Raw genomic sequence first — 13,955 nt, 5'->3', positions numbered from 1 at the left:
ATCGTTGCATAGGAATCTAAGTAGTACATGCTCAATTTTCCTGGTTTTTTTTTTTTTAGTAAAAAAAACTCAAATTTTCAAAACAAAAAGTATATATATTTTTTTCTAAAAATAAAAGTACAAATATGGGCACAAAGGTCAGCTACATCATTTACAAACAAGGCAATAATACAACAAGGCAAGTTAAGAAACCTGATAAAAAATAAGCACACATCAACAAAAAAATTAATTGACACTAATGCTCTCTGTTCCGTATGAAAGAAAATAATTGGATGGAAAGAAGAAAGAGAAAAGTGGCGTAGTCAGGAATTTCCTTTTGTGGGACATTTTTAATAACAATAATATATATATATATATATATATATATACATTGGCGTTCAATTGCTCTTTGGAGAGTATAAAATAATATATTCACTTTTAATCTTGACCTTAAAATCTAATCCTACGGTAATTAATTAATCAGTGTTTGTTTTTTATATTTAAGGCAATTGCTTCCTTTTTTTTTTTATTGCCATTCTATTAATAGAAAATGACAAAACTACGCAAGTTTTTAATGGAAACAAATTAAAACAAAATTGGTAAAACTTTTCTTTTATATCTTTTATACGAATTCATTCCCATCCGAATTCTCAAACCATACCAATTAAAAATAAAAAAATTAATTATTTCTAATCTCTTCAACGATAAAAGGTTCATTCCCTTCGTTTCTATCCGTTTAGCCAGGGAATTTTCAAAACATACTAGTTGAAAAATTCGCATAGATTCTGACATAGGCGTTAGCGTGGCACATCTCTTCTTTGCAACTCTTGTTGATTGCATCATCCAGTAATACTTCCTTTCGTCAATTTATTAAAAGGTATCTCTCTAAAATCTCTTGTTGATTGTTTCATATCTTCCATAACTTGTATCATTGTAAGGTATTTGTTACAGACTGTGTGATCAAAATTTATTATTATTATTATTTTATTTTGGTTGATTGATAAAGGATACTTAGTAATTGGAATACCATGGTACTTCCATCTTTTGGATAAATCATGGTTTTGACCTCAAATAAAAGCTTTGAGTATTAAAGTTGGATTCAAATTGCATGGTGACGTTTAATATATACCAATTAGAATGTTCAAAGTGTTAATACTATGAGAGCATGCCAAAAGGTGTATAAATATCATTTCAGTACCATTTCTAAGTTTTTCCAGTGTCCTTTATTTACAAAATTTTAATAAATAGCTTTTTTTTTTTTTTTCGGTAATTAATAGAGAACTTTATTTAAATTTTTTTTATTTGCTAAACGTTTATTTTTATTCAGGTATGGATGGTATAAGATTGTGGGAAAATGAAAATGAGAAAATATATATTCCTCAAGTTGCTTATGAGAAAAAACCAAAAGAAGGCTAGGAGTTCAAGTCTTTAGATGAGATTTACAATTTTTATAACAAGTATGCACGTGAAGCGGGTTTTAGTGTGCAGATTGATAAGAATAAAAAGAATAAGGATAGCCATGAAATATATTGGAGACAATATGTCTGTTATAAAGAAGGAGAAACAGATGAGACAACCTACAAAAGAAAAAAAGAAAAAGAAAAAGAAATTAATGATAATGTTGAAATTGGGTCAAAGAAATTAGAAAGGCGTCGAGGAAAAGTACGTGAAGGGTGCAAAGCAAGATTGATTGTAGTTCAACGTGGAGAAAATTATATAGTCAGTCAATTTGATGAAGGTCATAGCCATCCGCTTGCAACCCCCAGCAAAATACACCTTTTGAGGTCACATCGCAAGGTTTCAAATGCAAAAAAAGCACTGGCTCAACAATTTGGAAATATAAATATGCCTACATATCAATAGTGTGATATTTTAGAAACACAAGCCGGTGGAATTCAAATTGTTAGTTGTACTGAAAGAGATCTCAGAAACTACAAGCGAGATGTGGGAGAAAAATTCAAAGGTCATGATGCCGATATGTTGTATGAGTACTTTCAAACACAGAGAGAAAAAAATCCTGCTTTCTTTTTCGAATTTGACTCGGATGAAAATGGTCGGATGACTAGGTGCTTTTGGGTTGACGCCACTGCAAGAAAAGCATACAATCGTTATAGTATGGTTTTTGCTCCACTATTAGGTGTTAATCACTATGAGAAAACAACAATTTTTGGATGTGGTTTCTTAAGTGGTGAGAGAGTTGATTCATTCATTTGGCTATTTGAGACTTGGCTAAAGGCAATGCCAAAATGTGAACCGAACATTATTATCAATGATCAAGATCCAACAATGGAAAAGGCTATAGCTCAAGCACTTCCACACACCTTCCACAGGTACTGCATTTGGCACATCATGAAAATATTTCCTAAAAAGTTAGACTCAATGATTTTTCGAGATCACTATGACCTTTTCAAATCATCTATATGGAATTCAGAGACTATAGAAGAATTTGAAAGAACTTGGAATGATGCATTGGAAGCAAGTAAGCAACTTGATAATCATTGGCTAAAAAAAATGTTCGCACTACGTGATAGATGGGTTCCTGTATTTGTCAATAAATATTTTTCTGCCGGAATGTCAAGCAGTCAAAGAGCAGAAAGTTCACATGCATTCTTCAAAAAATAATGCGATAAAAATAATTCATTAATGGATTTTATTATAAGATTCAACAGGGTAATTAGTCATTTGAGGCATGAAGAGGTGACTGACAACCATGTTGACGTCAATGAACAGCCAAAGTTAAGATCCGCGATGCCCATGGAGATGCAAATTATGGATTTGTATACAAAACAATACTTTCATAAGTTCCAAGTCAAGCTTTACGAAAGTAGTGGTTATGTAATAAATTTTATATCAGAGGGTGAAAATCAAAGTTTTTATGAGGTTACCAAAGTGTGCAAAGGGAAATTTAAAGTGCGAAGACTTTTACATGATAAAGGCACTGATGTGGTCAACTGCAATTGTCGAAAATTTGAATTTGAAGGCATCCCATGTAGGCACATTCTTGCATTTTTCAAAATAAAACAAATCATGTTTTTGCCAAAATATTATATCAAGAAAAGATGGATGAAGTTTGCAAGAGTTGAAAGCATTGTAGGTCAAGATGGTGTGGAGATTAAAGATGCACCGGATAAGTCTATTTTGATAAGGCGCACTAAATTATCTCAATTTGCAGCTACCATCATTGATGAAGTTGCAGTCATGGAAGAATGGAGTGAAGTATTAACAAGGGCATTGGAAACAGTTCTTGAACAAGTCAGAGGCAGTAAAGCAATTAAAGTTGAAGAGAATAGTAGTTATGTGCAAGAGAAGCAACTCGACATTCCTCAACAACGAAGTTTTAATGATCCCCTTCAAGTTAGGGCAAAAGGGTGTGGTAAACGTTTGAAGTCATGGCAAGAAAAAATAAAGACGAAAGCTAGGCGTTGTAATGATTGTGGCAAACTCGGACAAACCCATGATAAAAGAAATTGTCCAATACTTAATAATAGGTAAAATAGTTTCTTACATACTGTTTTTTATCTTTAATTTTATTAAAATAGTTGAAACATTTATTCTTTTCTCTTAAACAGGTCAACTGCAAATGATGATGATATTTCAAATGAGTTAGAATATGTCGATAGTGGATGTGAATGAATCATTTTCAAGGTATGTCTTCATTTATTTATTTATTTATTTTTGCTTTATTTAAAGTTTTTTTTATGAGTTTACTTAGTTAAAATCATAATTCCATTTTTTGTAAGTGTTTGTTGGAGATACAGTAAAGAAGAAAAGCCTTGTACCAACTCTGCTAGGTTGTTTGGGTTGTTTATTAAGTTGACATTATCGTGAATTCAATGTAGAATTTTTATTGGAAGGATTCAATCATGTTCTAAAATTATTTCATTTCATTGTGTACCTCTACCGTTTTGTTTGGGACCTGTACATCACTCAATTGAGCATAATTTACAATGTTAAATATTAGTCACTTGGTGCAACATTTAACTTCAATTTCCCTAATGAAGATTATTCAATTCTAGTATACATATTTTAATTTGAAATAATTTCTTTACAGGTGGGTGCAGAATTTGAAACTCTGAATTGAATGTGGTTTTGAGTTAAATATTCTAAGTAAAATAATTATTGAATTTAAGTTTTTTTAATATTTTTTTTGAACTGTTCATCTCAAATTTGGATTCACTAAAACAGTGAATGAGGTAATTTTTTTGTTTTGATAAGTAGTGAGTGAGGTGAATTTATCCTCCAGGTAGTTAGAAAGACAGGCAAAAATGGTCCTTTGAACATTGTTTTACTCTAATAAATCTATTTAACATGAAAAAAAAAATAATTCTCTTAGTCTCTTCAAGTAGCTAGAGAGATGAAAGAATAACAAATAGAAATCAACATGAATAACAAACTTATGTATAGCAAGCTAATTAAGAAATTCTCAAAAAAATAAAAATAAAAAATAAAAAAAATAAATAAATTCTTCCCATCCATTTGGCAAGGAAATTCTCAAAACATACCAATTAAAAAAAAAAAAAAAAAAATTTAATTGTCATGCTTTGAGAATTCCCTGACTGAACAGATAGGAACGAAGGGAATGAACCTTTTATTGTTGAAGGGATTGGAAATTTCAATTTTTTAATTTGCCTTCTATGCTTCAACCTTCTATCGTTGAAGAAATTAGAAATAATTAATTTTTTTTTATTTTTAATTGGTATGGCTTGAGAATTCAGATGAGAAGGAATTTGTATAAAAGATATAAAAGAAAAGTTTTACCAATTTTGTTTCCATTAAAAACTTGTATAGTTTTGTCATTTCCTATTAATAATATAGAATGGTAATAAAAAAAAGAAGCAATTGCCTTAAATATAAAAAACAAACCCTGATTAATTAATTACCATAGGATTAGATTTTAAGGTCAAGATTAAAAGTGAGTATACTACTCTATGCTCTTCCGGGAGCAATGGAACGCCACTGTATATCAGTATATATATAATTTGAACCAAAACAATAAATATATGTAAAAATTAAAACATTGATTCATAATATTTCTATTCAGTATATTCACAACAATTCTTCATAGTTATTCAAAATTGAGTTCATACAAGTAAATATACTAAAAAAAAAAAAATCATATTCAATGAATCAAATAACATAGTTACAAAAAAAAAAAAATAAAAAAAAAAAAATAAAATCATTATAACCAAATCTAATCTTGTAAGTTATAATCAGATAATCCAATCAATTAGAAAATTTGAACTAAACTTCCTCAACCCCCATCCCTAACCCCAACCCCCACATAAAAAATAAAGGAAAAGCGGGGCATCTTTTACTCGTTTACTGACAATAAAAAATCTTAGAACTTTGAAATACATCATTGCCACTCAGCAGTCAGGAACAATGCATTACTGAAATAACATTTTACTAAAAACACTAGGAACATTTTACAACAAAGTAAAGTGTTTTAGGATTGTTCGACCGTGCGTCGAGTGGGGGAAATGGCTTATTTGCACTCTTCTTTTCTAGTAAAGTAGTTCAGGTAAGAAACCACTCACAGTTCAAAGCCATTCACAGTCATTCCTCCATCCACAGAAATGACCTGCCCAGTGATGTAAGAAGAAGCAGGTAGACAAAGGAATGCCACCAGGGACGAGACTTCCTTTGGTTCTCCAACCCGCATAAGAGGGGTTTTAGATATGATCCTTTCTAGGAGCTCCTTGTTATCTAGCATCTGCAAGGAATAGAATATTCAGAGTCAGGGAGAAGTTTTTCTGTACAATGAATAGTGAAATTTTTTAAGTCCACCATAAAAAATAGCTTAAATAATGTCTGAAGTGTAGAATTCTAAGTATAATTCAATTAGGAAGTGTTAATTTTGCAGAACTCAAAGGAAGAAATGTATGAATCCCAACATATCACTATTTTCTTCCATAGGAAAATCCTGAGAATTTTTCAACAGGATCTCGAGTTCTGGACTTGTATAATTCACAGGATTTTGTGATGCTACCCCACTACAAATGGAATTGTCCAAAAACCATCCCCGTTTCCCAATACAGAAACTACCTCCTTCTTATAAAACAGATCATTAATTAGTAAAACAGTTCATCCCATGATTACCAGCATTCATTTAATGAGGGCAACGTCAATCGTAAAACTAACCCATGTCATATCATAATTGGATACACATGCAATCCCAAGGTCCCTCAGTTCCTTGGCAGCAAACACACACAAACACGGCCGGATATGGGGTACAGGTAGGTCAGCCGTGGGCTCCTATAAATCATGAGATATCAACTGAACTGAATTTATTTTGTCTCAACTCTTAAGGTAATTTGAAGAATCAGTTGTTAATAGAAATGGATAGCAAGGTTTGAAGTGATGTAGTTCATCAACTGATTACATTGAACTATAGCCATGATACATCAATTGACATATTTCATTTTTAATTATCATTTCAGTTAGATTTATTATTTACGTATATATATTTTAGTTATCTAATAGTGTGAGCATAATTATCACTGAGATGGTCTCTTATATGTATACCAGGTCTCAAATTACACAATGAAGAAAGATGCATCTATTAGTGTGGTGGTCAACAAGCTATTGTTTAAATGCATAAACCAAGTCTACTTTCCAGAGAACACACGAGTGTTAAGTCAAGAATGCATTATGCATTGGTTTCGATGAACATGGAAAGTGTAGTAGGGCTGCAATGGGCGGGTTGGGCGGGCTTGGCACTCTTCTCGGGCTAGGCCCACCTCAGAAAATTTGTCTAAAAAATAAATCAATTTATGCTGCACCCATACCCATGACTTGAATCTAAAAACTTAAGCATAAATCCCAAACACACTATCAACTTGGCTATTACACTCTTGTGACTTAAGTATAATTATAAATATATATAATATTTTCGGACTCGGGTTGGGCTTCGGGCTTCATCCATATCAACCTAAGCCCAGCCCGAATTGAGTTCGGGCTCAAATTATATAGCCCAAGCCTAAACCGAAAATAGAAAAACATTGCCCAAGCCCACAAAATTTCAGGGCTGGGCTCGGGTTATTTCGGGTTGGACCCGCCCGAGTTGCAGCCCTACCTACCAGGTATAATTTCTATAGTATCTGGAACATGAATTCCCTGATACAAGTAATTCTGAAAAGAAAATTAACAGAATTCAAAAAGACCATGCGCAAGATAAAAGAATATTACATGCTGTACGAGTGACGTTCTGATAAACCAGGGTGCAACGGAATTACATCGGATGTTGTCCTTCGCCCACTCACAAGCCAAATTCTTTGTCAGTTGATTTATTGCACCTGCAAGCAGCAAAGAGGAACAAAAAACCTGTAAATATACATCCATCCAGGTTCACATTTCCGTACTAATGCAACAGAAAGGGACGAGCCATGATGGTTACCTTTAGTTGCTCCATATATGGATCCAGAAGAAACGTGCACCAGACCAGCAACAGAGGAAATGAAGACAATGCTTCCAACTCCAGATGCTTTTAGAAGCGGATATGCAAGTTGACATAAATGGTAAGTAGATTCAAAGTTGGTAGTCATCAGTTTCGAATATTCTTCAGCTGTATACTCAGTGGTTTTCTTCCCTATGTTTGTCCCAACATTGTTTATCTACAGCCAGAAGATAGGAGACATTCAAAATGGTTGAGTATATGATTTAAAGTGATGCTATCTGATTAGAGCATAGAAAAATTATCAAGAGCTAGAGGGTCATGCCAATAATTTTTTTTTTCAAAGGTCCAAGGAACTAGAAAACAAAAAAGAAAAACGAGCTTTTTGAAATTGATGTGCTCCAACTAGAACTAAAAACAAGTTTCACTAAGAAGACGTTTCCTTGGACTAGGGATTTTTCTTCTTCTTAAATATAAAATTTTCCTCAAGTTTAATCAGGTCCTGGTAAAGAACAGTAAAAAAGATGGAGGTGGAACCATCTAAGCATAGTGTCACAGGCTTAGAGTTTCAGCACCACTCTAGCTGCTCCCGTGCGGCACCAAGACGTTGCTTCCACTCTCGCAAGTACTTGGTCAGCCTAATTCCCGTGCACACCTTAGCCAACACACTCCCCTCGTGCGCTTACTAGTGTTGTAGTTGCACTCGCCCTCTCCTCACTTGGCTTGCACACTCACACACACTAAGACACTTAAGTTGGCAAGGAAAGAACACTTCTATTACTTCAAAGAATGCTTTGTACAAGGCTAGCACTCAAGTTCTCTACAAGGCTCTCAAGACTCACTCTAGGACTTGTTGTCCACAAAATGAAGTCCTACCTCTATTTATAGGCATCCCCATCCCCAATGGACGGCTAGGATGCATTTTAACCGATGGTGGAGATCGATTCTCTAGAATCTTCTCCCACCTTCTTCACACTTCCATACTTATCCATAAATATCTACAACATTCTAGAACTCTCCATACTGCTCCACACAACTCTGGAGAACTCTAGAACTTTCCACACACTTCTACATATTTCTACACATATCTAGAATCTTCCACACAACTCTAGACTACTCCGGAAGACTCTAGAAACTCCACTTGCCATGCAGTTGCCATACAGCATCCTCCTCAGCGTCTGCGTGTCGCCTGCGTGGCACAACCTCCATAGGCGGGGCGTGACATTCTCCCCCACCCATTTCCGTGACGCCCTCGTCACGGTTTCTTCAGCTGACCCAGCCTCTCGCAGGTCATCAGCACTTGCGCATATGTCCTTAGCCCAAACGTACGAGCGCCCTTCGGGAGATGTGAGGTCCTCACGAGCTCCATCGTGTTGATTGCCACCTCTGGACTCTCCTTCCTGCCCACGAGCGGCACCATGCATGCGGCCTTGTCTTCCTCGCCTCCAAGTATCATCAACGCACCAAGGCATGGTAGTGGCGCGGCGTTGTTCCTATCCATGAACTCCAGCCCCAGCACCATGTCGTGGTCGTCCATCTCCGCAACCTGGAAGTCAGCCTTGCCCTTCCATCCTTGCATGTATAGCTCCACCTCCTTGCACACTCTACTCACGCGTGCCTCCTCGGAGTTAACGGCCTTGATCCAGCCCTCCGTCTTGCGCATCTCCAAGCCAAGTTGTTGCGCCTCCTCCGGGGTAATGAAGTTGTGTGTAGCGCCCGTGTCTACCAACGCTTGCACGGCTTTGCCACCAACCTGCACATCCACATAGCGCACCCCAGCTACCTTCTTTGCCTTACCCTTCTTCTTGGTGTCATGCGCCATGCTACTCAACATCTGCATAGCCCCCATGCACCTATCTTCATCGCTGCCCGCATCGTCCACCTTGCCCTTGCCTTTATCCTTCACAAGGGCGCTCATGGCCTTCTTGTTGGGGCAGTGTCGCAATATGTGCGGCCCTTCGCACAAGTAACACTTCGGCTCCCACTTACCCTTATCGCGGTGCTCCCATTTGCCACTAGCCTTGGACCTCTCTCCACGGTCCTTGCCCTTATCATGGCGTGGGCGTCTCTCCTCATCGCTGTGCTCATCATCACTGGACTTGGGCGAGCCACGTTTCTTAAAGCGCTGGTCTCCCCCACCTTTGCCGTGGTCCCTCCTGGGAGACATGGCCCTCTTGTCATCGTGCCTAAAGTCTTCAAGGCGCTCCGCTATAGCCATTGCGGATGCCAAGTCTCTAGGCTCCCTCCTTCTCAGCTCTGTGGCTACCCAAGACTGCAACCCATCAATGAACAAGCACACGCGTTGCCGCTCCGGCATCTCTGGGATCTCCAGCATCAAGTTGGAGTACTCCTTCACATACTCCCTTATGCTGCCCTTCTGCTTCAGGCGCCTTAGGTTGATCATGGCAAGGTCCTCAACGCACTCGGGATAAAACTGCCTCTTAAGCTGCCTCTTAAACTCCTCCCATGTGTCAACTGCTCTTGCGCCTCTACCGGTGAAGCGCTGCCTCCACCATAGAGCGGCAGTGTCCGTGAGGTACATAGTGCCTGTCTGCACCTTCTCCTCATCATCCTCGATCTCCATGCACTCGAAGTACCGCTCCATGTGCCAGAAGAAGTTGTCAATTTGGCGCGCATTCCTTGCCCCATCGTACTCCTTGGGCTCCGGCGCCTTCTTCTTCCTTGGCTTCACCACGACCTCGCGCGCCTGAGAGAACTCCTTCTTGCACTCGGCAATCTCCATGCGCAAGTCGTCTACCCGATCATGCAAGTCCCTTTCTTTCTCTTGCGCCTTGTTGGCGATGCCATCAATCAGCTCGTAGAGCTCCGCCATCCTTCTCTCGAGCCTATTAAACTTAGTCTCCGTGTAGACCAAGTGTGTGGCAAGCTTCTCCTCCAAGCTCTGCTCTAAGATGTGGACTTGGTGGTCTCCTCCGCTAGCCATGTCTACTCCAACAAAGCTCCCTTGACGAACCTGCTCTGATACCAACTGTCACGGGCTTAGAGTTTCAGCACCTCTCTAGCTGCTCCCGTGCGGCACCAAGATGTTGCTTCCACTCTCGCAAGTACTTGGTCAGCCTAATTCCCGTACACACCTTAGCCAACACACTCCCCTCGTGCGCTTACTAGTGTTGTAGTTGCACTCGCCCTCTCCTCACTTGGCTTGCACACTCACACACACTAAGACACTTAAGTTGGCAAGGAAAGAACACTTCTATTACTTCAAAGAATGCTTTGTACAAGGCTAGCACTCAAGCTCTCTACAAGGCTCCCAAGACTCACTCTAGGACTTGTTGTCCACAAAATGAAGTCCTACCTCTATTTATAGGCATCCCCATCCCCAATGGACGGCTAGGATGCATTTTAACCGATGGTGGAGATCGATTCTCTAGAATCTTCTCCCACCTTCTTCACACTTCCATACTTATCCATAAATATCTACAACATTCTAGAACTCTCCATACTACTCCACACAACTCTGGAGAACTCTAGAACCTTCCACACACTTCTACATATTTCTACACATATCTAGAATCTTCCACATAACTCTAGACTACTCCGGAAGACTCTAGAAACTCCACTTGCCATGCAGCGTCCTCCTCAGCGTCTGCGTGTCGCCTGCGTGGCACAACCTCCATAGGCGGGGCGTGACAATAGTGTCCCGTCCAACATAGTGAATTTTAGAGTTTCATAAAGTTTGGATCTACTTACATAGTGAATTTTAGAGTTTCATAAAGTTTGGATCTACTTACCAATACGGCAATACGACGTTAATTGTATAGGGTGTGGGTGTGTATAAGTGTTGGACTTCCTCGAATCCCAAATCTTATGATAAGAGAATATGTGTCCAAAAGTTGGATACGGGTATATAGACACGTTATCTCTAGGACTCTCAGACTGATCATCTTGCTGCAACAAAGCAAGCTTAGGAATGCATCTTATGGAAATTTAGGTCTCTATGCATTTAAATACATGATATGTTTTAATGTTGTTATTTTATAAGAAAATAGTCAATTATAACTGAAATTGTATGGGGTGTCGTAAAAGAAAGGGTTTTCATCTATCTTATAGATCTGAAACTCACCTCTGCTATAAATTTGAGTTTTTCTTCTTCAATTATTCATGTGAATGAATGATAAGGGAGTACAATTTTGGAAAGCAACTTCCCTTTTCACTCGTTGTAACCTATTTTTTCCCCACAACCCAATTTCAAATTGGCCCTAATACTTGCAAGAAATGAAGGAATGAATTAGCTTTTTTCTTTTTCTTTTTTTCCTACTTCAGTGAATTGGAATGAATTAGCTTTGATACCTCATAGAAACAAAGATCTCTGTAGAGAACATTTTGAAAATTGACTATGAAAAGCAAACTGTATCAAATAAAGCGTATGTGTGTGTGTATATATATAAAGTTATAAACGTATATGCGTGTAACAATTGAATGGGGCTAATCTAATGTATGTATAAAATTGGAGACTGTGTTGTGACTTACAAGGATGTTGAGCTTGCCAGTGAAAAGAGAAGACACCTTTTCCATGAGCTGTAGGCGTTGGTCTTGAGACGATGCATCACAGACCGAACCGGTGACTGCGAAACCCTTACCGGTCCATTCTTGCAAACAATGGCTGAGCTCAGCTTCGTTGCGAGAACAGGTGTGTACCGTAGCCCCTAATTCAGCTAGTTCCTCCACAATCGCATGTCTGGACACATCAAATCAAATCAAATCAAATCAAATCCCTAGAGAGAATTTTAAGAGCGATTAGATCAAGAATCATTAATCAGACTGAAAAATTATATATAGATTGAGAGAGAGACCCGATTCCACGAGTGCCACCAGTGACAAGAGCGTTCATTCCGGTGAGAGACCATCGCGAAGATCCGCAGCTGCTCTCTACCTTCGCCATCTTCTTCTCTCTCTTCTCTGCAAATGCAACCACTAGTAGGCCATTACCAAACGGTCCCATCACATTTTCTTTTAACGGTAAAAAATTACAAGGCGGTAACGACACCCAAAGAAAAATTTGTCTATTTTTAGACAATAACTCGAAAAATGGACAAAGAGACCCTGAAAATGATAAATTGACCTTATTATCCTTTGAAATTAAATTAACATTTTAATTGACTTAAATACCTTTGGATTAAATCCAAACCCATCTTAAACCCGAACCCAAACCCGCTTGTGTGTATATTATACAGGTCACCGGAGGAGGGAGAACAGAGAGAGGAAGAAGGGAGATGAGATAGATGGTGGTTGTGGCTGCGATGGTGGGTGTAGAGAGAAGCGAGTCAGAGATGAATGGGACGAGTTAGAGCTGGACTCAGCCGAGGTAAAGAGACTCAGGGATGACCTCCTAAATCTCGACGACTTGGATCTCGAAACCAGTTGTCTTGACCTTGACTCATTCATGAAAAGCTTAGAAGAAGAGATCTCAGTGTCGCCGGCTCCATGGGCGAATGTTGTAGATCTTACGTCAGACGTCGGAGATTCCTAACCGGAGCTCGGCTACCTCTTGGAAGCCTCCGACGACGAGCTTGGCTTCCCTCCGTCGACTGCGTCGTCAAGCGAGGCGGAGAACAACGAAGAGACCGAGTTGGTCCGAGTTCCGTCGGACTCGGCGAGTTATGGGGGTTTGATGATGAGATCCCGAGTTACAACTCGTTCGGGGTTGAGAATTGTTGGTCGTGATAATTAATATTAATAACGGCGAGTACGTTACGTTAGACGGGTTGTTCGTTCATTCGGATCAATTATTCGGGTCATCAGAATATGCGGATGGCTCGTGGTGGTCCGAAACGTTGCCGGCGCAGTAGTAACGGCGAAACGTTGTAGTGAAAAAGCATAGTGTAAACGGAACCTAAACCCGCTTGTGTGTATATTATACAGTTCAACATCTTTGGACATAAACACCATTGAGGGCAGTCCAAAGATTGTGGAAGTGGACACTGGCAAGCCCAAATCAAGATCCCAGAGAACCAAAACCTGGGTGTCAGATTTCGGCGACGACCTATTTGGCCAAACACTCTCCTCACCCTTTCCATGTCGAATTTTGACCCGTTTATCAATCATCGGTCACCGGAACTCCCAAGACATCGATTGGGGACTAACCGGCGACGAATGCCGGTTCTCTATGGCCGAAAGCACCCCTCGGTTTGTAAATTCTGGTGGGTCTAATGCCCCGGTGACGTCGGTGAAGAACGTCTATGTTGATACTTATTTCCGGCAGTACATAAATTATCCAAATAACATGGCCAGTACACAATCATTCAAGGCCAAATTGAGGTCCCAAAGTGCTCCAAAGCAGAGGCCTAAACCTGAATGATGGAGTCCAAGAATAGCCTAAGTGCGGTTAGAGACCGAGCTCCGGCGAGGTCAAGGAGGTAGCGGTGGCAGAGCTCCTCTTCGGCGTCTTCAGTTGGGGGTGGTGGTCACTGGTTGTTTGTGTGTGTGTATATATATATCTATATATAGAGAGAGATGAAAAGGGTAATTTGGTCATTTAAGTTTTTGATATTTTATAATTAAAATTAATAAAATAGTGAAGGGTAAAGTGGACTTTTCACATGATGTAAGGCTTTATTTGGAT

General features: G+C 38.9%; 2 protein-coding genes across 2 annotated transcripts; one reads left to right on the top strand and one right to left on the bottom strand.

Annotated features, from left to right (window-relative positions):
* Positions 1–5,268: 5,268 nt before the first annotated feature.
* On the bottom strand, positions 5,269–12,369 carry LOC132312085 (tropinone reductase homolog At5g06060-like). Its single transcript, XM_059810330.1, has 5 exons — positions 12,187–12,369; positions 11,864–12,071; positions 7,376–7,592; positions 7,168–7,274; positions 5,269–5,692 (listed from the first exon to the last, which is right to left on the bottom strand). Exons 1-5 carry the CDS (start codon positions 12,333–12,335, stop codon positions 5,513–5,515), a joined length of 861 nt encoding a protein of 286 aa, XP_059666313.1. The 5' UTR covers positions 12,336–12,369; the 3' UTR covers positions 5,269–5,512.
* Positions 12,370–12,817: 448 nt separating this feature from the next.
* Positions 12,818–13,691, top strand: LOC132314357 (protein IQ-domain 26-like). The gene is made up of 2 exons (XM_059813234.1): positions 12,818–13,050; positions 13,256–13,691. The coding sequence occupies exons 1-2, from the start codon at positions 12,818–12,820 to the stop codon at positions 13,689–13,691; spliced, it is 669 nt and encodes a 222-aa protein (XP_059669217.1).
* Positions 13,692–13,955: the final 264 nt, after the last annotated feature.

This window comes from Cornus florida, unplaced genomic scaffold (genome assembly GCF_030987335.1).
Source record: "Cornus florida cultivar Cherokee Brave unplaced genomic scaffold, ASM3098733v1 CherokeeBrave_3.0.0_Hap2_Chr06, whole genome shotgun sequence".
NCBI classification, from domain to species: domain Eukaryota; kingdom Viridiplantae; phylum Streptophyta; class Magnoliopsida; order Cornales; family Cornaceae; genus Cornus; species Cornus florida.
The sequence above is the reverse complement of the archived record's forward strand: the minus strand, read 5'-3'. Positions and strand labels throughout refer to the sequence as shown.